The sequence below is a fragment of the Eucyclogobius newberryi genome, unplaced genomic scaffold, assembly GCF_026437365.1.
Source record: "Eucyclogobius newberryi isolate DKJ021-1_F unplaced genomic scaffold, fEucNew1.0.hap1 SCAF_9, whole genome shotgun sequence".
NCBI classification, from domain to species: Eukaryota; Metazoa; Chordata; class Actinopteri; order Gobiiformes; family Gobiidae; genus Eucyclogobius; species Eucyclogobius newberryi.
In genome coordinates, this window is record NW_027316532.1 from 20,511,653 (window position 1) to 20,537,736 (window position 26,084).

General features: G+C 42.5%; 1 protein-coding gene across 1 annotated transcript; it reads left to right on the forward strand.

Moving 5' to 3' along the window:
• Window positions 1-827: 827 nt before the first annotated feature.
• tmem38a (transmembrane protein 38A) lies at window positions 828-25,454 on the forward strand. The gene is made up of 6 exons (XM_072438762.1): window positions 828-1,110; window positions 8,790-8,946; window positions 19,228-19,412; window positions 20,756-20,843; window positions 23,382-23,499; window positions 24,871-25,454. The coding sequence occupies exons 1-6, from the start codon at window positions 987-989 to the stop codon at window positions 25,066-25,068; spliced, it is 870 nt and encodes a 289-aa protein (XP_072294863.1). The 5' UTR covers window positions 828-986; the 3' UTR covers window positions 25,069-25,454.
• The last annotated feature ends 630 nt before the right edge of the window (window positions 25,455-26,084 follow it).

The window sequence follows — 26,084 nt, forward strand, 5'->3', positions numbered from 1 at the left end:
GCAAGAATTTTAGCTTTATTCAGTAATTTTGTGTAAAATAACTTGATTAAGACTTGGTCCCACATGTTAAACGGCTTTGCACATAATTATATTCTGCAGATCCATCCGTACTGAGATCATAAAAAGCTCTGGATAAAAAAAGCAAATTCAACAATTCAAAAAGCATAATTTATAATAAAAAAAAGTCTTTACAAAATCAATTCCAAATATCGTGTGGTGTTGGGCGCCCTCTTGTGGCAATTTCCTGCATTTGTTGAATAAAAATAATAATTGACATGTAATAACACAACCATGTTCTGTATAAGTATATATATATATATATTTCACATCTTACATCTGCATTTGTCTTTGCAGATAAGTGTATTTAGTTCATTTCTTTGCTTTTCCATCATCATCTGAAGCGTGCGCACTTTTGCCCTCAAACGTCTTGGATTAAGGTCGCGTGCGCAAAGCTGGATTTACGCAAACATTTGGTGCGTACGCGCGTTTCTCTCCGTGTCACGGCGCCTCCATCGTCCCCCCCCTGCAACAACAACAACAACAACAACAACAACAACACCAACACCACCACAGTCTATCCCCGCGCGGGACGGACGTGATGGACGCGTGACCGCAGCGGAGGAGCGCGTTTCGTTTTGCCCATCACCACAGCAGCATCGGGGGGCATCGCGCCAGCTGCTCGTCTCCGCGTCCAGCTGCTGCGGCCGGACACACGGGGGGGGACACACGGGGGGGGACACACGGGGGGGACACACGGGGGGGACACACGGGGGGGACACGACACGGAGCGCGGTATTAATAGCACGGCTGGAGTCTTGCCTCGTTCGCTTTTCGGCGTGAGAGAGACACGGAGCAGGCGGCGTGGACTGGGCAGGCTGTCAGGGGGGATCCGGATCAACGCACGCGGCGCACACGGATTGAGAAAAGACACGAGATAAATAAAGAGATAAAAAGAGATAAAAAGAGAAGAAGAGGAGCGGCGCGTCATGGAAGTGTTGGCAGCGCTCAATCTGGGCGAGATCGCGGGGACTTTCTCCAAAATGGGGATGTTTCCGGTCTTCGATCTCGCCTATTACATCGTGTCGATCCTGTACCTCAAGTACGAGCCAGGTACGTGGAGTGGCGGCGGCTGCGGTGGCCCGGTTTCGATAATAATGATGGGAATGTGCGCGAGTGTTTGATGCGAAATGACCCGTGACCGGTTTGATGGTCGTTCTGTGCAATGTACAGACTTTAAAACGTCTTAACATGTTTATTGAAAAAGATGAAATGTCTAATCGAAACGGAAGAAATTAAGATACATTTTTAGCAATATTAAACCTTTTTTTGTATTTTTTAGTAAATATTTTCATTCTAAGCCTTCAGTCTGCATATTTGACTTTATACCGATTATAAATGCATTTTAAAAACCTAAATTTACAACATAAATGATCGCTGGCTACTAAAATAGTTGCTGGTCTATAGTTTGGATCTTTATTTACCAAAATTCACCTTTAAACACTTCATTTTCTACAGCAACGCATCTTTACAAAATTGTCCGAATCCAATACCTAAATTTACGTGTATAGTAATAATTTTTGATGTATTTTCTTTTTATTAAAGGAGAAATATTAGGCTTTTATTATGAAAAAAGTAGATCATCATTTTACGTCGTAATATTGATCCAAAACTGCTGAAATAATACAAACAGGTAAATCGACTCCTCCTACAATCAGTATTCTGTCATTTACATGTTTTTTAGTCCCTGTGTCTTCATTTTGTCTCATATTCTCGGGGGGGTTGAGGTAGGTGGTAGGTGAAACAGGAATTTCACGAGCCCCGGAGCTTCAGTTGCAGGGCAGTACGATTCCTCAAAAATGCAGGAATCGATGGAAACACAACTTAAACTGATGATGATGATGATGAGGAGGAGGCAGCAGCGTTACTGTTGTTTCAGCACGACAAGTCTCCTTTAACTCGGCCGGGACCTTAAAGGGGATGTGGTTATCGACAGCGGCCTTATAAAACGCTCGGGAAAACCTCTGTTACGGTTCGACAGCTTTAAAACGCGGGTTCTTTTGTAAGACGCAGGCGTTCTGAGGCGAAGGACGAAACACAAGACAGAGGAGGCGCATTCCGGAGCGCGGGGAATAAATAGCACGTCCTGAAATAGGCGGCGGCGGGTCATCTGAAGAGGAGCGGTGGGTTTGGGTGATGTTTGGAGGGAAAAGAGCAGAAAAGACGGGTTTTGTGACGTCGAACAAAGAGCCACAATGTGTAACCCAGAAAGGCAAAAAGGGTCATGTGCAGCTCAATCATGTGTGGAAATCGGTATAACACGGTTTAAAGGGGCTCGAGCAGGAACTTCTAAGTACAGGGACTTCAAAATAATAGCTCTTTTACTCAGAATGAAGAGTAACTGTCTGGATGTGATTTAGAATTTGGATTTTTCGTAATTGAAAGGACGAAGCGTTAATAATCGGTTAAATAATGTGATATATTGTTTTTTCCCTCCTAATTTGTACTTGACTTACTCAGAGTGGGACGAGGAACACTTTATTACTGTTTCAACAAAGTCACATACTACTGAGTTTTTTATTTTTCAAAATAAAAAAAAAAGTTTTAAAAAAATTATTAAAATAACACAAACAAAAAATGGAATAAAAAATTACAAGGCAGAACCTGAAGAAAAAACAAATTGAGTAGAATTGAAAATAATACTGTAGGAAAAATAAGACATTTAAAAAAAAGAAAGGTTTCACATGTGATCTTGTAATAAAATAAATAAAAGTAAAACCACTCTCCAGTAAATGTGTGAAAGTAAAAGTAGCAGAGTGAGAACCTGCCACCTCAGGTTTTATTGGTTTAAAATATAGGCCTAATATAGATCACAGTCAGTTGCTATAGAGACGTAAACGTGTAATATGCATAGCGAAGTTACACTGTAAACCGATAGTAACCAATAGTACTGCAAACTGTACTCAAGATGTTTCTGTAGCAACTGTATTTTATAACAATTACACGAGGACATGGTCATTTCAGTTCATTCTATAGATATTTTATAGGTAATATGTTCCTTTGTTTTTTAACATACAATCGTTATCAGTATATTTTCAAATATTAAGCTGAATTAATGATTTATTAATGTTTGTTTTATGTCAGTGCTAAAGACATAATTTCCCTCGTGGATCTGTAAAGTCTGTGGAAGTCTAAAGGCTTTACATTCACCACATACGGCCTCGGGGAAGGGCATCCGGCTGAAGTCCTCAATGTGAAGCGGTCGCAAATAACATCTCAATCCAAAACGTAAAATTATTTGCACAACTCTCGACTCCAGTGCAACACGCTCTGGTCAAAGGTGAAACTTGTGTTGTTTAATCGGTCTAAACTAAAGTGCAGTTGTGTTTCGTTTCATTCACGTCAGAGCGAATATTCTGGCCTCGGAGCTTCAAAACGCGTCGTTATTTTCCAAAAAGTGACAGTATCAGTACTTTAAGTGTTCACGTATAAGTCATTTCATCACAAAGTCACTGCACGGCTGCGTCTTTCCGGTTTTGCCTTTCATTTGCCAGTCAAACCAGCCGCGTTCTTCCCCGTTTCCCAGCGCAGGAGCTTTACCTGGCCACGCCCTTTTGGAACCGCGCTGCAGGTGTCGGCGAGAGGCGTGTCGGCGGTTCAAGGGGGGGACAGCGGCAGTAGTGAAGGGTCTGTGCGTAGGGGCCCGACCGGCGCAGGAGCTTTACCTGGACACGCCCTTTTGGAACCCCGCTGCAGGAGTCGGCGAGAGGCGTGTCGGCGGTTCAAGGGGGGAACAGCGGCAGTAGTGGAGGGTCTGTGCGTAGGGGCCCGACCGGCGCAGGAGCTTTACCTGGACACGCCCTTTTTGGAACCCCGCTGCAGGTGTCGGCGAGAGGCGTGTCAGGGGGTTCGAGGGGGGGACAGGGGTGGTGGAGGAGGGTCTGTGCGTAGGGTCCCAACTGGCGCAGGAGCTTCACCTGGACACGCCCTTTTGGAACCCTGCTGCAGGTGTCGGCGAAGCCTGTCGGGGGGTTCAAGGGGGGGACAGCGGCAGTAGTGAAGGGTCTGTGCGTAGGGGCCCGACCGGCGCAGGAGCTTTACCTGGACACGCCCTTTTTGGAACCCCGCTGCAGGTGTAGGCGAGAGGCGTGTCGGGGGTTCGAGGGGGGGACCGTGGCGGAGGTGGTGGTGGAGGTGTTGGGTCTGTGCGTAGGGGCCCGACCGGCACGGCGTGTATTTATAGGAGGCATTTGTCCGCGTCGGGTTGCACTAAGCTCCGGATCGCTGCTCCACCTGTTGTTGGAGATCGACGCCGCACGTACGACTCCATCACGGCGCCACAATGCACACGTTTAGGACAGGAAATGATCGCGGTGTATGATTTATAAACGCGTTGTCACGTTTAGTCCCTCTTAATTCATGTATTTGAAGTATAACAGAGTGAAAGCTTTGGCTCTTCCTCCCGCTGCGAATACTTTGTGTTGTGTTTCTTATTAGTTTTTCCACTTTTCTGGTCATTCCTTTGAGAACAACAGTGTTTTTGCATAAGTACATGTTTTAAACTTTATTTACAAGTTATAAATCAGATGTTACTTCCAGACAATTTGGCCTAGGATTATTTTTGACTTAAGTAGTTTCTCTAAATGCTTTTCATCTCTCATCTCTTTGTACTTTTACTAGTCTATTCTATGTACTTTTACTTTTACTACAGTGATATTATTGTTATTATTATTACTTGAGCACTTGAGCGTTTCAGAGCGCGTCTCGGAGCGTGTGTTGGAACGTGTTCCGGAGCGTGTTCCAGAGCGTGTTCCGGAGCGTGTTCCGGAGCGTATTCCGGAGCGTGTTCCAGAGTATGTGTTCCAGAGTATGTGTTCCAGAGTATGTGTTCCAGAGCGTGTTCCAGAGCGTGTTCCGGAGCGTGTTCCAGAGCGTGTTCCGGAGCGTGTTCCAGAGCGTGTTCCAGAGTATGTGTTCCAGAGTATGTGTTCCGGAGCGTGTTCCAGAGCATGTGTTCCGGAGCGTGTTCCAGAGCGTGTTCCGGAGCGCGTTTGCACATTTCTGAACTGCAGTTTACGTTTTTTATGTAGAATAGTTTGTTGTTTGTGGAGGAAATTATTGCACTACAAGAATCGAGTCCATTCAAAGTGCGATTTCGATTGTGATTAATCTTGTGCTCGACCGTAACCGTGCCACACTTGTGTGACGTTTGCCTCAGGGCAGCTGTGGCAGGAGTAACTGAATATTGTACTATATTTATTGTTGTGAAGAGATTGTAGAGGTGTTTTTGTGTGAGCAACAGGGACGTGAAGATGAATCTGGTCATTGAGAATCAGGATTTTTCAGGGCACAATATAATCGTACTAACAAACAAAATAATAAAGAGCTTTTCAGGAGTTATTTCAGTCCAATCTATAAAGTGAACCTGAATGCAAGCGCTTATATCCGTCTGTTTATGTTGACACATTATTATACGTGTATTATTAACATATTAATGTGACTTGATTTCTTAAAGCTGGAGTGATACAAATGTAATATCAGTATCATTATCATTATCACTCTTGTAAAACACTTTTCTAAACGCTCAAAGCTTGACAGTTATAAAAGTGTGATTCATTCCACACGTGGTGGAGCCACAGCTGCCCCAGGGCAGACTGACAGCACATGTGCCAGCTTCACACTGCAGCATTCATTCACTTTTCACACCTGCCACACAAGGAACAGTTGCGCACACGACCCAAAGGTCACATGACTCTTTAAATATACTCACCGGCCAATCAGAGGTGTGCACCTGCTGCCTGAGTACTAAAAGGGGCGGGTCATGTTGCTGCCTGTGGACTAAAAGGGGCGGGTCATGTGACGCTGTCCGACAACTGTTCAGTCTCTTTCTGATCACAACAAACTCTCCTCACACGACCACGAGCGCAGTTCATTCAAAAACTACTATGTACAAGTAGTAACTGTATATTTGTGCATGTTTATATCTGCTGTGGCACAGAAACAAGATTAAACAACACAATAAAATATTGGTTGATTAATATTTAATATAATTTTTTAAATGATCCTTGCTAGTTTTTTGTCTGTGTTATTGATGCTACTTCCTGGTTGTAACATAATGTAAACAAGGAAATCATAATGTAAACAAGGGCCAGAACATTTCCATTATTCAAATGTATGTACTTGTACTGACGACAAAGTACAGGATATCGTTTTCGACTTTGTGTTTTTGTCCTTTCCTTCTCCACGAGCACGGCATCGTTTCTCTTGACGACGTTCTAACTGCAGTTTCAGTCGGGATCATTTTCACTTTACTTTGGTCGTGGTTGGATGTTATCAGGGCGTGTGCTGCTGCGTGTGCTTTGGGCATGGCACGAGGATAGTAACTGTAGCTTTAACTGCCACTCACACGATGCACAGCGCGTTTACAGAGCCCTTTAATGAAGCCGATTCATCACAATTCACCCATTCATTTAACTGCTGATTTCTAAAAAACTAACATGTCACTGCGATTGGTCAACTCCAGCTGTCACTCATGCAGAGCAGGACTGACCAATGGAGGAGTGGGAGGGGAAAAGAGAGATCTTATAAAGCACAATTTCTTTCTTAATAATCTGTGCTTCGTCATGTTTTACTTGTCATTTGTTGTCGCCGTGTGTGGATCTTTGCTGCTTCTTGGCACAGACTCGCTTGAAAAAGAGGTTTTTAATCTCACTTTCCTGGTTAAATAAGGCCGGTTACTGACCTGGTGAAACCCAATCTTAACCATTTTATCGCATATTTACTGGGCGTACGTTTCGAGAATGTCAAATTGTGAGAGCGAATCCAAAAGCTGCGGGGAAAAAAATCATCTGTGGGGATCGTAAGATATGAAAATCGCTGCACTTTTGATAGGTTTGTTTAACCTATGGGCGCTTTCATGTTTGCAGATGCTCTTTTTTGGTCAGCGTGCAGACTGGCTGCCATGGGAGATATGCACGCCCGGGGTTTCAGCGGTGAAGTTATTTGTCGTGACTGTCGAAAAGTGCTCACATCATCAAGTGACAATAAGAAAAATAGTGAACGTAGAAGTTTGTAAGACATTTTTCAACGACTACGGCGCGGACCACGGCCGCAACAGAGCGGTAATTACTAAAACGTTGTCTGCTAATGGCTCTTTACCTGTGGTTAGACTAGTATAGATGTAGAGAACTATTTTATTAAATATCTGCATACCAATTAGGCCACGCTCACTTTTGAGAAAAGAAAACTGTCTGAAAGACCTGTGCGAGGATTTTAAAATATATTTGAAAAATTTTGAAAAATCTGATCTACCTAGGTGGATTTTTTTTTCAATGTACCGGAAACACACTATTTATTTATTTATTTTTTGGCCTAAAGGTGAAATAAAATGGAAAATGTATAAAAATAAAGTGCTTCTTTGCGATTCACACAGCAATAGCAAATAGCAGAGCGTCACACACAGGGATCAGATCCACTTGTTAGCATCATAGCTCAGCCTAGCGCTAACGTAGAACACCTAAACTGACTAAAAGAGAAGTAGCTTGTTCTGTTTGTGTTTATCTACTTGGTGTCGGGCTTGTGTGCGGTCGACCTCTGTCCAGGAAGAACCACTTTTAGAGATAAGATGCATCACAGGCAAGAACATTAAAGAAAGTGAATTGTAAACAGTTCCAGAGCATTCGTTTGAACCGTGTCTTCTTTTAAGTGACGAAAAACGTACTTTCTACACTTCGATTCTAACATGTGACAATGAAACAACATGTAAATAAACTCTAAATGTGTGTCAGCAGAAGTAAACCGCAGAGATACAGAGATTGAACAGAGATAAGACTGACAGCTGCACAAACACGTAAAATGTATTAAAAAAAACATAAAAACCAGGCTCAAACTGAGACTAAACCAGGACTAGAACAAGGACCGAGACGAGACTGAGATTAAAAAAAAAAAAGCTGCACAACAAAACTGCGACTTGTAAGGGTGCAATTCTCAAGCAAAAGGATCTCCTATTTATGAAAAAATAATTCAATAAAACGTAACCTGTAGTTTAAACCTCGACAAACACAAACACAGAACGCACGTTTCTCGCGCTTGTTTGAACACTTCTTCTCTGTTTAAAGCACATGATGGCACCACCTGTCTCCTCCCTCTGTTGTTCTCTGTTTAAAGCACATAATGGCACCACCTGTCTCCGCCCTCTGTTGTTCTCTGTTTAAAGCACATAATGGCACCACCTGTCTCCTCCCTCTGTTGTTCTCTGTTTAAAGCACATAATGGCACCACCTGTCTCCTCCCTCTGTTGTTCTCTGTTTAAAGCACATAATGGCACCACCTGTCTCCGCCCTCTGTTGTTCTCTGTTTAAAGCACATAATGGCACCACCTGTCTCCTCCCTCTGTTGTTCTCTGTTTAAAGCACATAATGGCACCACCTGTCTCCGCCCTCTGTTGTTCTCTGTTTAAAGCACATAATGGCATCACCTGTCTCCGCCCTCTGTTGTTCTCTGTTTAAAGCACATAATGGCACCACCTGTCTCCGCCCTCTGTTGTTCTCTGTTTAAAGCACATAATGGCACCACCTGTCTCCGCCCTCTGTTGTTCTCTGTTTAAAGCACATAATGGCACCACCTGTCTCCGCCCTCTGTTGTTCTCTGTTTAAAGCACATAATGGCATCACCTGTCTCCGCCCTCTGTTGTTCTCTGTTTAAAGCACATAATGGTACCACCTGTCTCCGCCCTCTGTTGTTCTCTGTTTAAAGCACATAATGGTACCACCTGTCTCCGCCCTCTGTTGCAGGCTCGGTGGAGGTGTCACGCAGGAGCCCCGTGGCCTCGTGGCTCTGTGCGATGCTCTACTGCTTCGGGAGCTACATCCTGGCGGACGTGATGCTCGGACACAGCCCCCTCGACTACTTCCAGCACAACAGCCACATCCTGCTGGCCTCGGCGGTCTGGTGAGGAGAGCGCTCTAGGCCTTGGCGTTTGACGCTCGGGGCCTCGGTGCATGACGCTCGGGGCCTTGGCGTTTGACGCTCGGGGCCTCGGCGTTTTGACGCTCGGGGCCTCGGTGCATGACGCTCGAGGCCTTGGCGTTTGACGCTCGAGGCCTTGGCGTTTGACGCTCGGGGCCTCGGTGCATGACGCTCGGGGCCTCGGTGCATGACGCTCGGGGTCTCGGTGTCGCGTGGTGTCATTGAGAAATGTCACGTGTTATTCTAAATTTATAGTTTTGAGACATGCAGTACCTGGAGCTTCTTACAGAGGCCTAGGTGTTTGCATAATTCCTTTTTTATAATATATGGTTTTATTATAAAATAATAAATAAAATAAAATAATTAAATAAAATAAATAAAATAAATAAAATAAATAAAATAAATAAAATAAATAAAATAAATAAAATAAATAAAATAAATAAAATAAATAAAATAAATAAAATAAATAAAATTCAATAACATTCAATAACATTCAATAAATAAATATGATTAAAATAATAGTATAAATAATTAAAAACATTCAATAAATCAACATGATTAAAATAATAAACAAATAAAATGAATAAAATGAATAAAATGAATAAAATGAATAAAATAATAACATTCAATAATAAATATGATTAAAATAATAATAATAATAATAAAATATAATAATAAAATAGTTAACATGAATAAAATGAAAATAAATTTAAATAATAATAATAATAAATATAGCCGCAAGCGGCAATGATCGGCCCTCGCCACGCCGCCGCCACGCCGCAAGAGGAGGGGGCGCTAACGCGCCCCAATTGTCCTTTTATTACGTCTACTGCTGAATCTGTGACGCTGTCACATCTTCTCCCCTTTGTTCTACCATCAAAAAGCAATTTTATTTTGAATTCTTGGCAAAATGTGCGGCTTTGCCGCACAGACACCGTGACTCTTTGAATAAAAATGTGGATAACTTTTGATGGTCCACACCTGAAGATGAGTCTCACCAAATTTCAGATTAATAGGGCTGACGCCCTAAGAGGAGTTTGTGAAAGTCTAAAGTGTGAACATGTTCTGGCGATTTCCCCATTGGAATAACATGGAAGGTTTCGGTCATCGTTACGGCAACGCCATAACAATTATGACATGGGTCTCATTGACTTTTTTGATGGGGATGCTAAAATTGAGTTGTGTGTCAAATTTCATATAATTTCGCAAAACTAAACATTTAACCTCCATATAAAATCTGTAGGGGGCGCTGTGGCGCCAAATGAATTTATTTCACTTCAAGTAGGTTTAGGGCAAAGAGTTTAACAACTGATTCTAATTTGACGCAATTCGGACTTTATCTGCGCAAACGGCAGAAATTTTAAATATGGGAGATTTCTGAAATTCTAGCTACAGTTTGCGGCTTCGCCGCACAGAGACCGTGACAGGTATCAATGTAATTTGGATAACTTTTGATGTCCCACTCCTCAGTAGCATTTTCACCAAATTTCAGCTTTTTAGGGCCAACGCCCTGGGAGGAGTTCGTAAAAGTACGACGTTTGGAAAAACTCCGAAGTCATGTTTAGCCATTTTTGAAGCAATATGGCCGATATTTGGTTGGGCGGACGGCGTTGCCGTTATAAAATATTTTTTACTTCTCTTGTCACCATCTACCTCTGCGCCAAATTTCATGATTCTACGATCAGATTTTTTTTGGGTCATTTCCCATCTCTCAATGCATTTTTGGTACATTTGGGGGCGCTGACGCGCCAAATTTTTTTATTTTAGAAAAGGGAAATAGCCAGAATGTAGAGAGGCACGATTTTTAGAGGTGTGCAAATTTTTTTGACTTTTCGTCAATGTTCACTGGGTGAAAAATAGGGGGGTTGGTCCCGAGAAGAAGAAAGAAGAAAGAAGAAAGAATAATATTCCGATGCGAAAACAATGTTTCCCATTTTCCAAATAACATAAACTATACATTTTCGGGGGTTGGTCCCGAGAAGAAGAAAGAAAGAAAGAATTAAAGCCGCAAGCGGCATCCAACGGCCCTCGCGGGCCGCCGGCCTTCCGACTCTGCTCTCTGCATTTTACAGAGTTGGCGCTAACGCAATTGTCTAAGAACTAAGACAGCGACACATTGGACATGTTCAATGCTGTGCTTAACCAGTGCAAATGAACACAAATGTCGGTCAAATGTGCAGCTCCAGCGCACAGAGACCGTGACACTTGGAATAAAAATATGGATAACTTTTGATGCTCCGCTTGTGTAGATTATTTTCCCAAAATATGAGCTTGATCGAGCTATTGCCCACAGAGGAGTTCATTAAAGTGTGAAGCGTAAATGTGAACATTTCAAGGATTTGGCGTTTTTCCCATTTGTGACATATATTTGCGGCTCTACCGCACAGAGACCGTAGTACTTAAAATCTAAATATGGATAACTTTTGATGCCCCGTTTGTGTAGATGATTTTCCCCAAATATGAGTTTGATCGGACAATCGCCCTAGGAGGAGTTTGTCAAAGTGTGAAGCGTAAAAATGTGGTGATTTGAGCGATTTTGCGATTTTCCCATAAGGATAACATGGGATGTTTCTGTCATCGCTACGGTTACGCCGTACAAAATATGACTTTGGCTCTCATACTTGTATGATCAGGATGGCAAATTAGAAATTAGTGCAAAATGTCATGTCATTTGGAAAAACTCTATTGTTTATAGGCCACTCTGAAGGCCAAATAGTCAGAATTCTGGGAAACGTTTGCGGCTCCGTCGCACAGAGACCGTAAAAGTTATCCTTAAAAGTTGGATAACTTTAGATGCCCCACTTGTCTAGAGGACGTACACCGATTTTGAGGTTGGTGGGCAAAACGCACTAGGAGGACTTCGTTAAAGTGTAAAACATAAAAATGTGGTAATTTGAGAGATTTTGTGGTTTTCCCATAGGGATAACATGGGAGGTTTCTGTCATCGCTACGACTACGGCGTAAAAATTTAGGCATTTTTGTGATTGGCTTTTGTGATCGGGACGGCAAAATAGAATTTTGGGTAAAGTTTAGACAATTTTGGTAAAACTAATTTTTGACCTTCAATGTTAATTTAAAGGTCACTCTGTAGGGGGCGCTATCACTGCCATTTCAATTTTGTCAGCCTAAACTGGTCCAAACTAGAAAGTTTAACAACTGATTCAAATTTGGTCCTAATCGGACTGGTTTTGATCAAATGGGAGCAATTTTTAGACCTGCAATATTCCAAAATAAGTTGTCCAACTTTGCGGCTGCGCCGCACACAGACCGTAAAAGGTATCTCAAAAAATTGAATAACTTTAGATGCCCCACTTGTCCAGAGGACGTACGCCGATTTTGAAGTCGGTGGGCAAAACGCCCTAGGAGGAGTTCGTCAAAGTTTGACGTAAACAAAATGGCTAACTCAGCTTGTTTTCATTTTCAAAGGAAGATGGCGGCCATAGGGTAAGTTTGGGGGCGTGGCCACAATGATTTTTTTTGTTTATCCTCACGAGAGGAATGCGTGTCCCGAATTTCGTAGCTTTACGCCAAAGTTGACCTCGGGGCGTCTCCCATAGGCGCAATGTATTTTGACTTTTGTCGGTGGCGCTGTCGCGGCATTTTTTAACGAAAAAAAAAATGGCCCAGAAAAAATAAAATTTTTCGCCGATTCTGAATTTTGGGCAAAGTTTGGTGAGTTTTTGAGCATGTTCAGGGGGTCAAATTAGAGATCAAAGCGCTGAAGAAGAACAAGAAAAATAATAATAATTAAAGCCGCAAGCGGCATCCAACGGCCCTCGCGGGCCGCCGGCCTTCCGACTCTGCGCTTTTGACTTGATAAAGATGGCGCCCTTATTGTGTGTTGAATTAAAAAAGAACTTGACAGACGGCGACACATTGGACATGGCCAATCCAGTGCAAATGAACACAAGTGTCAGTCAAATTTGCTGCGCCGCCGCACAGAGACCGTAGCACTTGGAATAAAAATATGGATAACTTTTGATGCACCGCTTGTGTAGATGATATTTCCCAAAGTAAAGCTTGATCGAGCTATTGCCCACGGAGGAGTTTGTTAAAGTGTGAAGCGTAAATTTGAACATTTCAAAGATTTGGCGTTTTCCCATTTGTGACAGTATATTTGCAGCTCCACGGCACAGAGACCGTACCACTTAAAATCAAAATATGGATAACGTTTGATGCCCCGTTTGTGTAGATGATTTTCCCCAAACATGAGTTTGATCGGACAATCGCTCTGGGAGGAGTTCATTAAAGTGTGAAGCATAAAAATGTGGTCATTTTAGAGATATCGCGGTTTTCCCATTTCTGACATATATTTGCGGGTCCGCCACACAGAGACCGTAGCACTTAGAATCAAAATATGGATACGTTTTGATGCCCCGCTTGTGTAGATGATATTCTCCAAATATGAACTTGATCGGACAATCGCCCTAGGAGGAGTTCATTAAAGTGTGAAGCGTAAAAATGTGGTGATTTGAGCGATTCTGCGATTTTTCCATAAGGATAACATGGGATGTTTCTGTCATCGCTACGGTTACGCCGTACAAAATATGACTTTGGCTCTCATACTTTTATGATCAGGATGGCAAATTAGAATTTTGTGCAAAATGTCATGTCATTTGGAAAAACTATATTGTTTATAGGCCACTCTGAAGGCCAAATAGTCAGAATTCTGGGAAACGTTTACGGCTCCGTCGCACAGAGACCGTAAATGTTATCCTTAAAATTTGGATAACTTTAGATGCCCCACTTGTATAGAGGAGGTACACCGATTTTGAGATTGGTGGGCCAAACGCACTAGGAGGAGTTTGTTAAAGTGTGAAGCGTAAATGTGAACATTTCAAGGATTTGGCGTTTTTCCCATTTGTGACAGTATATTTGCAGCTCCACGGCACAGAGACCGTACCACTTAAAATCAAAATATGGATAACTTTTGATTCCCCGTTTGTGTAGATGATTTTCCCCAAATATGAGCTTGATCGGGCAATCGCCCTAGGAGGAGTTTGTAAAAGTGTGAAGCGTAAAAATGTGGTCATTTTAGAGATTTCGCTGTTTTCCCATTTCTGACATATATTTGCGGGTCCGCCACACAGAGACCGTAGCACTTAGAATCAAAATATGGATACGTTTTGATGCCCCGCTTGTGTAGATGATATTCTCCAAATATGAACTTGATCGGACAATCGCCCTAGGAGGAGTTCGTTAAAGTGTGAAGCGTAAAAATGTGGTGATTTGAGCGATTCTACGATTTTCCCATAAGGATAACATGGGATGTTTCTGTCATCGCTACGGTTACGCCGTACAAAATATGACTTTGGCTCTCATACTTTCATGATCAGGATGGCAAATTAGAATTTTGTTCAAAATATCATGTCATTTGGAAAAACTCTATTGCTTATAGGCCACTCTGAAGGCCAAATAGTCAGAATTCTGGGAAACGTTTGCGGCTCCGTCGCACAGAGACCGTAAAAGCTATCCTTAAAATGTGGATAACTTTAGATGCCCCACTTGTCTAGAGGACGTACACCGATTTTGAGGTTGGTGGGCAAAACGCACTAGGAGGAGTTCGTTAAAGTGTGAAACAGAAAAATGTTGATATTCGAGAGATTTAGCGGTATTCCCATAGGGATAACATGGGAAGTTTATGTCATCGCTACGACTACATTGTAAAAATTAAGGCATTTGTCTGATTGGCTTTTTTGATCGGGACGCCAAAATAGAATTTTGGGTAAAGTTTAGAACATTTTGGTAAAACTAATTTTTGACCTTCAATGTTAATTTAAAGGTCACTCTGTAGGGGGCGCTATCGCGCCCATTTAAATTTTGTCATCATAAACTGGTCCAAACTAGAAAGTTGAACAACTGATTCAAATTTGGTCATAATCGGACTGGTTTTGATCAAATGGGAGCAATTTTTAGACCTGCAATATTCCAAAATAAGTTGTCCAACTTTGCAGCTGCGCCGCACACAGACCGTAAAAGGTATCTCAAAAAATTGGATAACTTTAGATGCCCCACTTGTCCAGAGGACGTCCGCCGATTTTGAAGTTGGTGGGCAAAACGCCCTAGGAGGAGTTCATCAAAGTTTGACGTGAACAAAATGGCTAACACAGCGTGTTTTCATTTTCAAAGGAAGATGGCGGCCATAGGGTAAGTCTGGGGGCGTGGTCACCATGATTTTTTTTTTTTGTCGTCACGAGAGGAATGCGTGTCCCGAATTTCGTAGCTTTACAACAAAGTTGACCTCGGGGCGTCTCCCATAGGCGCAATGTATTTTGACTTTTGTCGGTGGCGCTGTCGCGCCATTTTTTGACGAAAAAAAAAATGGCCCAGAAAAAACAAAATTTTTCGCCGATTCTGAATTTTGGGCAAAGTTTGGTGAGTTTTTGAGCATGTTCAGGGGGTCAAATTAGAGATCAAAGCGCTGAAGAAGAACAAGAAAAAATTAAAGCCGCAAGCGGCATCCAACGGCCCTCGCGGGCCGCCGGCCTTCCGACTCTGCGCTTTCGACTTGATAAAGATGGCGCCCTTATTGTGTCTTGAATAAAAAAAGAACTTGACAGACGGCGACACATTGGACATGGCCAATCCAGTGCAAATGAACACAAGTGTCAGTCAAATTTGCTGCGCCGCCGCACAGAGACCGTAGCACTTGGAATAAAAATATGGATACCTTTTGATGCCCCGCTTGTGTAGATGATTTTTCCCAAAGTAAAGCTTGATCGAGCTATTGCCCACGGAGGAGTTTGTTAAAGTGTGAAGCGTAAATGTGAACATTTCAAGGATTTGGCGTTTTTCCCATTTGTGACAGTATATTTGCAGCTCCACGGCACAGAGACCGTACCACTTAAAATCAAAATATGGATAACTTTTGATGCCCCGTTTGTGTAGATGATTTTCCCCAAATATGAGCTTGATCGGGCAATCGCCCTAGGAGGAGTTCGTTAAAGTGTGAAGCGTAAAAATGTGGTGATTTTAGAGATTTCGCTGTTTTCCCATTTCTGACATATATTTGCGGGTCCGCCACACAGAGACCGTAGCACTTAGAATCAAAATATGGGTAAGTTTTGATGCCCCGCTTGTGTAGATGATATTCTCCAAATATGAACTTGATCGGACAATCGCCCTAGGAGGAGTTTGTTAAAGTGTGAAGCGTAAAAATGTGGTGACTTGAGCGATTCTACGATTTTCCCATAAGGATAACATGGGATGTTTCTGTCAACGCTACGGTTACGCCGTACAAAATATGACTTTGGCTCTCATACTTTTATGATCAGGATGGCAAATTAGAATTTCGTTCAAAATATCATGTCATTTGGAAAAACTCTATTGTTTATAGGCCACTCTGAAGGCCAAATAGTCAGAATTCTGGGAAACGTTTGCGGCTCCGTCGCACAAAGACCGTAAAAGTTATCCTTAAAATTTGGATAACTTTAGATACACCACTTGTCTAGAGGACGTACACCGATTTTGAGGTTGGTGGGCAAAACGCACTAGGAGGACTTCGTTAAAGTGTAAAACATAAAAATGTGGTAATTTGAGAGATTTTGTGGTTTTCCCATAGGGATAACATGGGAGGTTTCTGTCATCGCTACGACTACGGCGTAAAAATTTAGGCATTTTTGTGATTGGCTTTTGTGATCGGGACGGCAAAATAGAATTTTGGGTAAAGTTTAGACAATTTTGGTAAAACTAATTTTTGACCTTCAATGTTAATTTAAAGGTCACTCTGTAGGGGGCGCTATCACTGCCATTTCAATTTTGTCAGCCTAAACTGGTCCAAACTAGAAAGTTTAACAACTGATTCAAATTTGGTCCTAATCGGACTGGTTTTGATCAAATGGGAGCAATTTTTAGACCTGCAATATTCCAAAATAAGTTGTCCAACTTTGCGGCTGCGCCGCACACAGACCGTAAAAGGTATCTCAAAAAATTGGATAACTTTAGATGCCCCACTTGTCCAGAGGACGTACGCCGATTTTGAAGTCGGTGGGCAAAACGCCCTAGGAGGAGTTCGTCAAAGTTTGACGTAAACAAAATGGCTAACTCAGCTTGTTTTCATTTTCAAAGGAAGATGGCGGCCATAGGGTAAGTTTGGGGGCGTGGCCACAATGATTTTTTTTGTTTATCCTCACGAGAGGCGTAGCCCATTCACTAATTGTTGACTATTTCTGTCATAGCAGGAGTAAGTATGCATGATCCATGCCTTCGGCATGGGCTAGTTCACTGTACTTGCCAGGGGCGACGGGGTACCAAACATGCGGGCTGCGCCCGCATGTTTGGTCAGACAGTTGCAACGCTGCCTTCGGCAGCGTTGCGGGAGCAATAGGCCCTCCCCCTGCTGGGGCTCGGGCCTAATAATAATATTTTTAGCAAAAACAATATAGCCGTTTCCACTATAACAACAAATTATACATCGTTTGAAAGCTCTAAGCCTTCCCCATGCCGCCATGGGGTGGAATCATCATTACGAGCGCTTACGCGCTCGTCACTCCCTATTCCGTCGGGATGCCCCGCCCACTCCCCATAGACTTCCATTGATTTGAGCAGATACAAGCATGGCCCATGCCTGCGGCATAGATTCTCGCGTACGGGACGATGCCAGGAGGGTTTTTGGAGGAATGCAGCGCTTCGCGCTGCTGTTGTCAACAATTAGTGAATGGGCTACGCCCATTCACTAATTGTTGACTATTTCTGTCATAGCAGGAGTAAGTATGCATGATCCATGCCTTCGGCATGGGCTAGTTCACTGTACTTGCCAGGGGCGCCTTCGGCAGCGTTGCGGGAGCAATAGGCCCTCCGCCCTGCTGGGGCTCGGGCCTAATAATATTCCGATGCGAAAACAATGTTTCCCATTTTTCAAATATCATAAACTATACATTTTCGGAAAGCGCTCGCGCTTTCCTACCTCATGGTGTGGGTCCCTGGTCACTGACGGGTACTTTCGTTAATTTTGAGTGGGCTCCGCCCACTTTGTGTTTTTGGCCCTCTATACAGTAATAATGTTCAATTTTTGCATTACATGCTTATATGCACGGAACATGCAAGAGATGGGGAACGTATTCGTGAGCTACTTAGCGCAAATGAGTGCTTTATATGGGGATGACGACCGCTTTGCGGTCGTCATCTCAATGTAAAGTGCTCCTTTAGTGCGCACTTTTGCACGGGCTTCGCCCGTTTAAAACGGTAAAGTTCCATTTTCCTAATACTAATTAGTATGCACGGGGCGTGCGTGAGTGAAGGAGTACGTTAGTGAGTGTTTGGAAGTGGGCGAGCGCTTCGCGCTCGATTTCGTGCGCACTACGTGCGCACTTTCGCAGCCGTGCTTCGCACGGCCTTACGAGATTAATAGGCCTCTCGCCAGCTTGTGGCGCTCGGGCCTAATAATAAAAAATAACAACATTCAATAAATAAATCTCATGATTAAAATAACAATATAAGAAGAAGAGTTGTAGTCATCTGGACTCCAGTAAGTAAGTCCAGCCCATTGGGCGGGCCTTCCTGAAGTGGAAAAAGTTGTTTGTTTTTCAACAGAAACTTGCCCTCTTTGTTTCTAACGAGCTAGCCTTTTTATTGAAGCCCTGGCGAGGTAAAGGACCAGGACATTCGGATACTAATTAGGTACTCAGGGTGAGTGAGCCAGGGCCACTCAAAAACAAAAGGGAGACTAATAGCCCATTAAAGGACTGATTGTAAACAATAAAGGCTAGCACGTTAGAAACAAGAGGGTAAGTTTCTGTTGAAAAACAAACAACTTTTTCCTCTTCAGGAAGGCCCGCCCAATGGGCTGGACTTACCACAGACAGTACAAATATCTGAGTTCCCGGCCTAAATTCGCTTATTGACAATGACTCTTGGATGAGAGTCGAAACGTTTAGTTTTTTTAAACTGAGTCCAGATGACTACAACTGAACCTTTTCCGACATAAGAAGAAGAGAAAAGAAAAAAGATCAGAGGGGGCTGGACAAAAAAATATATAAAAAAATACAAATTTAGGAAAAGTAAAGCATCCAAGAAATAATATTTATTTTTTTTAAATGTTTTTAAGGCACAGAAGGTCCATTATGCAAACAGGAATTTTGTCCCATTCATCTTTGCATAATTCCCATAATTTCAGCTGCCAAATTGGCACAACTACAAAGCATGTAACATCCGCTTTATTCAAACTGATTTTAACAACAATGACATAAGCCACGCCCCAATGTTCCTAATATAACAGTGTGATGGTGGTTTATTTAAGCTGTGGTTTGGGCGTGTTTCCTGCAGGTACCTGACCTTCTACTGCCCTCTGAACCTGTTCTACAAGTGTGTGGCGTTCCTGCCGGTGAAGCTGGTGCTGGTGGCTCTGAAGGAGGTTGTGCGCTGCCGAAAGATCGCGGCCGGAGTCCACCACGCCCACCACGCCTTCCACAACGGCTTCTTCATCATGGTCATCGTCGGATACGTCAAAGGTCAGACCGAAGTGCCCAAAAAGAAAGACAAGACCGCAGAGTAAACCGGTGTCCAACAGTGGAATGAGAAGATCATTATTTTAGATTTAGAGGGTTTATAGTGCGCCACATTAAACCTGGAACTGAACCTGGGCGAGAATGCACATGATTTGAGTTGATTAAAAACTAAACCTGGACTAGATCAGGACTAAACCAGAACAGAGCCAAGCTGAGTCCATATGAAGACTAACATGAGCCCAATGTGAACACTATGATTTTATGACATTAGGCCAAAGCGTTGGTTAATAAACAAGACCTGGGACCTTCTTGTTGTGAGGCAAGAGTGCTAACTACTAACTACAATGCTACCTACAATGCTAACTACAATGCTAGCTACAATGCTAGCTACAAATGCTAGCTACAATTCCAACATGCTGCCAGTGGTGGGTGACTTCAACATAATATGGAGTATCACACTAAAGCATGTGGCCTGGTGGGCCCAGACCTGCTCCTGAAAGATAAACGTTCAAACTCACACAAGGTCAAGCAGAGAATCATCTTTATGTCTTAGGGTCCGGTCTTCTTAGGGTCCGGTCTTCTTAGAGTCCGGTCTTCTTAGAGTCCGGTCTTTGGGTCGGGTCTTAGGATCTGGTTCTGTTAACCTGGTCCTAACCTAGTCCTAAAGCATTCCTAACCTAGTCCAAAACCAGTCCTAACCTATTCCTAAACCAGTCCTAACCTAGTCCTAAACCAGTCCAAAAACAGTCCTAACCTAGTCCTAACCTAGTCCTAACCTATTCCTAAACCAGTCCTAACCTAGTCCTAAAGCAGTCCTAACCTAGTCCTAACCTATCCTAACCTAGTCCTAACCTAGTCCTAACCTAGTCCTAAAGCAGTCCTAACCTAGTCCTAAAGCAGTCCTAACCTAGTCCTAACCTATTCCTAAACCAGTCCTAACCTAGTCCTAACCTAGTCCTAAAGCAGTCCTAACCTAGTCCTAACCTATTCCTAAACCAGTCCCAACCTAGTCCTAAAGCAGTCCTAAAGCAGTCCTAACCTAGTCCTAACCTAGTCCTAAAGCAGGGCCAGAGAAGTGTTCTGGATTAGGATTAAGTTCAGGTTGGGTTAGATTTACATTAGGTTTGAACTGAGATAATAATAGAAGAATGTGCATCTGAGGTTCTTCATCATTGTCAGTTATGTAACATTCTTCAGGCAGATCCAGCTCCAGTCGAATCCTTCCTTTTAGAGCCATAACCGCGACGTGCCCCTCGCCCCGTCCCACTGTTTACTCTCTTACTACATGAAAGTCAAAGTGGGGGCAGCGATGTGCCTAATCTTTTCCGGGGTCTATTTTTACGCAGGATCTGGAGTCGCTCTCATGTCGAACTTTGAGCAGCTGCTGCGCGGCGTGTGGAGGCCCGAGACTAACGAGATCCTCAACATGTCATTGTGAGCCAGACACAAACGCCGGCATTTCACCCTCAAACGCACAGAGACATCAGCATTCCACATCTACAAAACGCCCAGAGACATCAGCATTTCACATCGACAAAAGCACAGAGACATCAGCATTTCACATCAACAAAAGCACAGAGACATCAGCATTTCACACCCACAAACGCATAGACATCATCATTTCACCCACAAAAGTACAGAGACATCAGCATTTCACCCATAAACACACAGAGACATCATCATTTCACCCACAAAAGCACAGGGACATCAGCATTTCACCCACAAACGCAGAGGCATCATCATTTTGCATCTACAAAAGCACAGAGACATCATCATTTCACCCACAAAAGCACAGGGACATCATCATTTCACCCACAAAAGCACAGAGACATCATCATTTAACCCACAAAAGCACAGAGACATCATCATTTAACCCACAAACGCACAGAGACATCAGCATTTCACCCACAAAACGCGCAGACATCATCATTTCACCCACAAACGCATAGAGATATCAGAATTTCACCCACAAACGCACAGAGACATCATCATTTCACATCTACAAAAGCACAGAGACAACAGCATTTCACCCACAAACGCACAGAGACATCACCTGTTCCACATCGACATAAGCACAGAGACATCATCATTTCACCCACAAAAGCAGAGACATCATCATTTTACATCTACAAAAGCACAGAGACATCATCATTTCACCCACAAAGGCACAGAGACAACAGCATTTCACGTCGACAAAAGCACAGAGACATCATCATTTTACATCTACAAAAGCACAGAGACATCATCATTTCACCCACAAAAGCACAGAGATATCATCATTTCATCCACATAAGCAAAAGGGACATCGTCATTTCACCCACAAAAGCACAGAGACATCATCATTTCACATCGACAAAACGCACAGAGACATCAGCATTTCACATCTACAAAACGCACAGAGACATCAGCATTTCACATCTACAAAAGCACAGAGATATCATCATTTCACATCTACAAAAGCACAGAGATATCATCATTTCACATCTACAAATGAACAGACATCATCATTTCACTCAAAAACGCACAGAGACATCATCATTTCACATCTACAAAACGCACAGAGACATCATCATTTCACATCTACAAAACGCACAGAGACATCATCATTTCACATCTACAAAAGCACAGAGACATCATCATTTCACATCTACAAAACGCACAGAGACATCATCATTTCACATCTACAAAAGCACAGAGACATCATCATTTCACATCTACAAAACGCACAGAGATATCATCATTTCACATCTACAAAAGCACAGAGATATCATCATTTCACATCTACAAATGAACAGACATCATCATTTCACTCAAAAACGCACAGAGACATCATCATTTCACATCTACAAAACGCACAGAGACATCATCATTTCACATCTACAAAACGCACAGAGACATCATCATTTCACATCTACAAAAGCACAGAGACATCATCATTTCACATCTACAAAACGCACAGAGACATCATCATTTCACATCTACAAAAGCACAGAGACATCATCATTTCACATCTACAAAACGCACAGAGACATCATCATTTCACATCTACAAATGCAGAGACATCATCATTTCACATCTACAAATGCAGAGACATCATCATTTCACATCTACAAATGCACAGAGACATCATCATTTCACATCGACAAAACGCACAGAGACATCATCATTTCAAATGATTGCATTTCAACAAATCTTTCACTTCTATTGTACAAACAGAGATATTCCAAAAGGTTTAACCTACTTTGTGCCATTCAACGTGCTTTGGCGCCACCTACAGGTCACATATGAAATGAGCTGTAAAGCGATGTACAAGAATGTCACAAATTCTCACGTTTAGATAGTTGTTTTTGGAATATTCAATTGTATATTCAAATTTGTACAATGATATATGGTTAATATTTTAGATTTAATTTACAAAAAAATCCAAGCCAAGAAAATAATTGATAAAAAGGAGGAGAGAAGAGGAAAAAATAAAAAGTTAATATAAATTAAACTACAGCTATGGGTAATGTATAAAGGCAATTTTCTTGAATAACTATGGTTATTAGGCAATGCAAGTTTATTTGTAGAGCACAATTTGTCCACAAAGTAATTAAAAGTTATTTAAAAACAGGAAAATATGTATCAAACTGTTTTATAAATGAAAGGAAAAACCTTTCAAGAGCAGGTCAGGTTAGTCAAAAATGTAAAATGAACATTAAAATGATGAATAATCTGAGTTTCCAGGAGAAGTAAATTGAAAAAGAAGATTAAAAAGCAAAGTAAAGATGAAAGAAAAATTCACTCTTCATTAGCTCTTCTTCGCGTCTTATTGAGCTTTATAAATCAAAAGCATTATTATTATTATCATCATTATTATCCTGAAGCCAGTTTGTCCACATTGTGTGTTTAATCGTTTGTCAGTATAAAGTTAGGTAAAAGTCTGTGGGTAAATGTATTTAGTTTAAGTGTTCTTCCCGTCTCGTCCTTCAGCCCGACCAAGGCCAGTCTGTACGGAGCTGTTCTGTTCACCCTACAGGAGGCGCACTGGCTCCCCGTGGGCAAGAGCACCCTCATCCTGTGCTTCACCCTCTTCATGGCCACCTCCAAGGTACGACTGCCACGCCCCCACAACCTAACAGGAAGTGTCTATGTATTCATATATAAATGTATGTACATACACGTACATATATGTACATACACGTACATATGTACGTGTGGTATGGTATGACCAGTTTGTGAGGACAGCCAATCAGTTTGTGAGGACAGCCAATCAGTTTGGACACCAGAGGGCAGTGTTTAAACACCAGAGGGCAGTGTTGCATCCAATCACTGTCAAAGGCCATAAAATCATATTCTGAAGCATGAGCTGGGCGAAAGATGTCATTAAAGTGCCCCCTACAGGTCGGACCACTCGTTGCACTGAAACACAGTTAAGAAAAATCTAAATATTACTTAGATTTTTTTTTTTTTAATTATACAAACGTTATCCCATTTTTTGGCCACTGTCCAGGGTGTACCCCGCCTAAGGCCCGAAGTCACTGGGATAGGCTCCAGTCACCCGCGACCCCGAAAGGGAACAAGCGGTAGAAAATGGATGGATGGATAATTTCACTTCCTGTTTGTAATTGATGACATCACACTAGGAAATTACCCAGCAAACACTGGGAAAAAACGGATCTAATATATATATATATATATATATATATAAAATATATGAGAGCGACTTTATTTTGTTGAATTAATGTTTAGAGAGTCAAAAAAAGTTGTTTCTTTGTGTAAATTTTGAATAAACTTTGACTGGAATGAGTGTCCCTGGTGTGATGTCACTTCTTGTCATTTTCTACTGATTTGTCAACGTTTTCTCCACAAATACCTGCTCGATTGGTATAAAACTATAATTTATATGCACAACATAAATACACCAAATAAAGTCAAAAATTAGAACATCATAAAAACCTGTCATACGTCACGAATCTTATCAGTTTGAAACGTTTTCTGTAGTTTTTGTAACAAACATTTCTAACAATTTATTCACAAAGAGCAGAGCAGCCCCTGAATAAAAGAAGAGTTTTCTTGCAGAGTTTTCTTGGGTAGTTAATGTTGCGAGGCTGCATTTCCGCTCAGACGCGCAGAGGGCGACAACGGGCGCTTCAAAAATGCCCCAAAAATACACTTTTAGCATCACAAACTTACAAAGAGGTTTAACTTGAGAAGAAACGTTCACAGTAATATAGTTAGGATATCAGATACTACACCCGTTATGGTAGAAAATCTATTTGTTGAAAAATTTGTTTAAAAAAAGAAGAAAAAAACTCAAAAAAGTGTTAGAAAATGATTTAATATAGAGCATTGTTCATGTTTTCTGACTTTAAATGTAGCAAAGGACCACAATAGAACACATTGTGGGATTCAAAGCGTTGCCCCGGCAGCAGCCTTTCACAAGAAAGCGTACCTCAGACTGCTCTTTTCGCCTCCGCAGGTAGTGATGACGGCCCGCCACTCCCACGGCTCTCCCTTCGCCCTGGTCGAGTCCTGGGTGTGCCACCTGCTGTTCGGCTCTGCTCTGGGGGGCGCCGAGGAGGAGCACCACCACGCGCCCGCCCCGCCCTCGCCGCTCAAGACCAAGGAGGAGCTGAGCGAAGGCGCGCGCAAGAGGAAGACCAAGAAGGCGGAGTAGGGGGCGTCACCGAGTCAAACCACGGAAACAGCGGCGTCCAATTGGCCCTCGCGGCGGTCACGTGACAGGACTTCCCGTTCCTTGTGTGGGGAAAAAGGGCGGGTTGATGTGTGTTTTTTTGCCGAATGAGACCCTTACGATTGGAGTATTTCACATTTCTCGGCGCGACGACTCAAGCCTCAGTCTGGACGTGTTCGCGGCGGGTTTTTCCCCCTCCGCCCCCTTTTTCACACGTCATTTTACAAAGAAAGCAAAAACACGACAAAAATGACGGAAAATTTGAACTTTAAAACTAAAAAAAAGTGTCAGACGTGAACGAAACCTTATGTGAAAAACCATGACGCTTTTAGCATAAAGACGAATAAAATCAGACAAAACGATGTGTATTTGTGGTTTCAGATGTGTTTCCTTAATCATTTATCAGGTGAGACTTTTTATCTTTATGTTTATTGTAGCGTGTATTTCCGTTACTATCAGGAATCATATGTAGCAATAGAATATGCCATGTTTGTAATAAGAAGTCTATGGTTTGGCTGCTGGAGCTGGTGTGATCATTAAGACAGGTATACATACGTTTGTATATCCGGGAACTTGTTCAGTAGCAACCGAGTCCGCCATTTTGAAAGGGGCACAACCACACATCTACTACATACGATATCCAGGATATATGAGGCCAAAATGGCAAAAACCTGCGTTCTGTTAGGACATTGCTCTGTTGTCAGACCAAGGAATGATAGCTTTGTCGTGTACCTTAGTTTGCCTTTATCGTCTAAAGAATCAAAGTATTCGTTGCTCATTATGCCGTAGAAAAGTATGCAGTCGTGGTGGTTGCTAGTATATCGCGTGCCCCTTTCAAAATGGCCGCAATGGGGAAGTCCCAGAGCTATGACGTCACCGCGAACGCATGTATAATAAACTTTTTAGTAGTGATGGTAACATATTTTAGTGAAGAAAAACAGGCAAAGAATTTACAACAACAGAAAGATTGTAGGCTCACTAGGTCTCAGCTCGACATC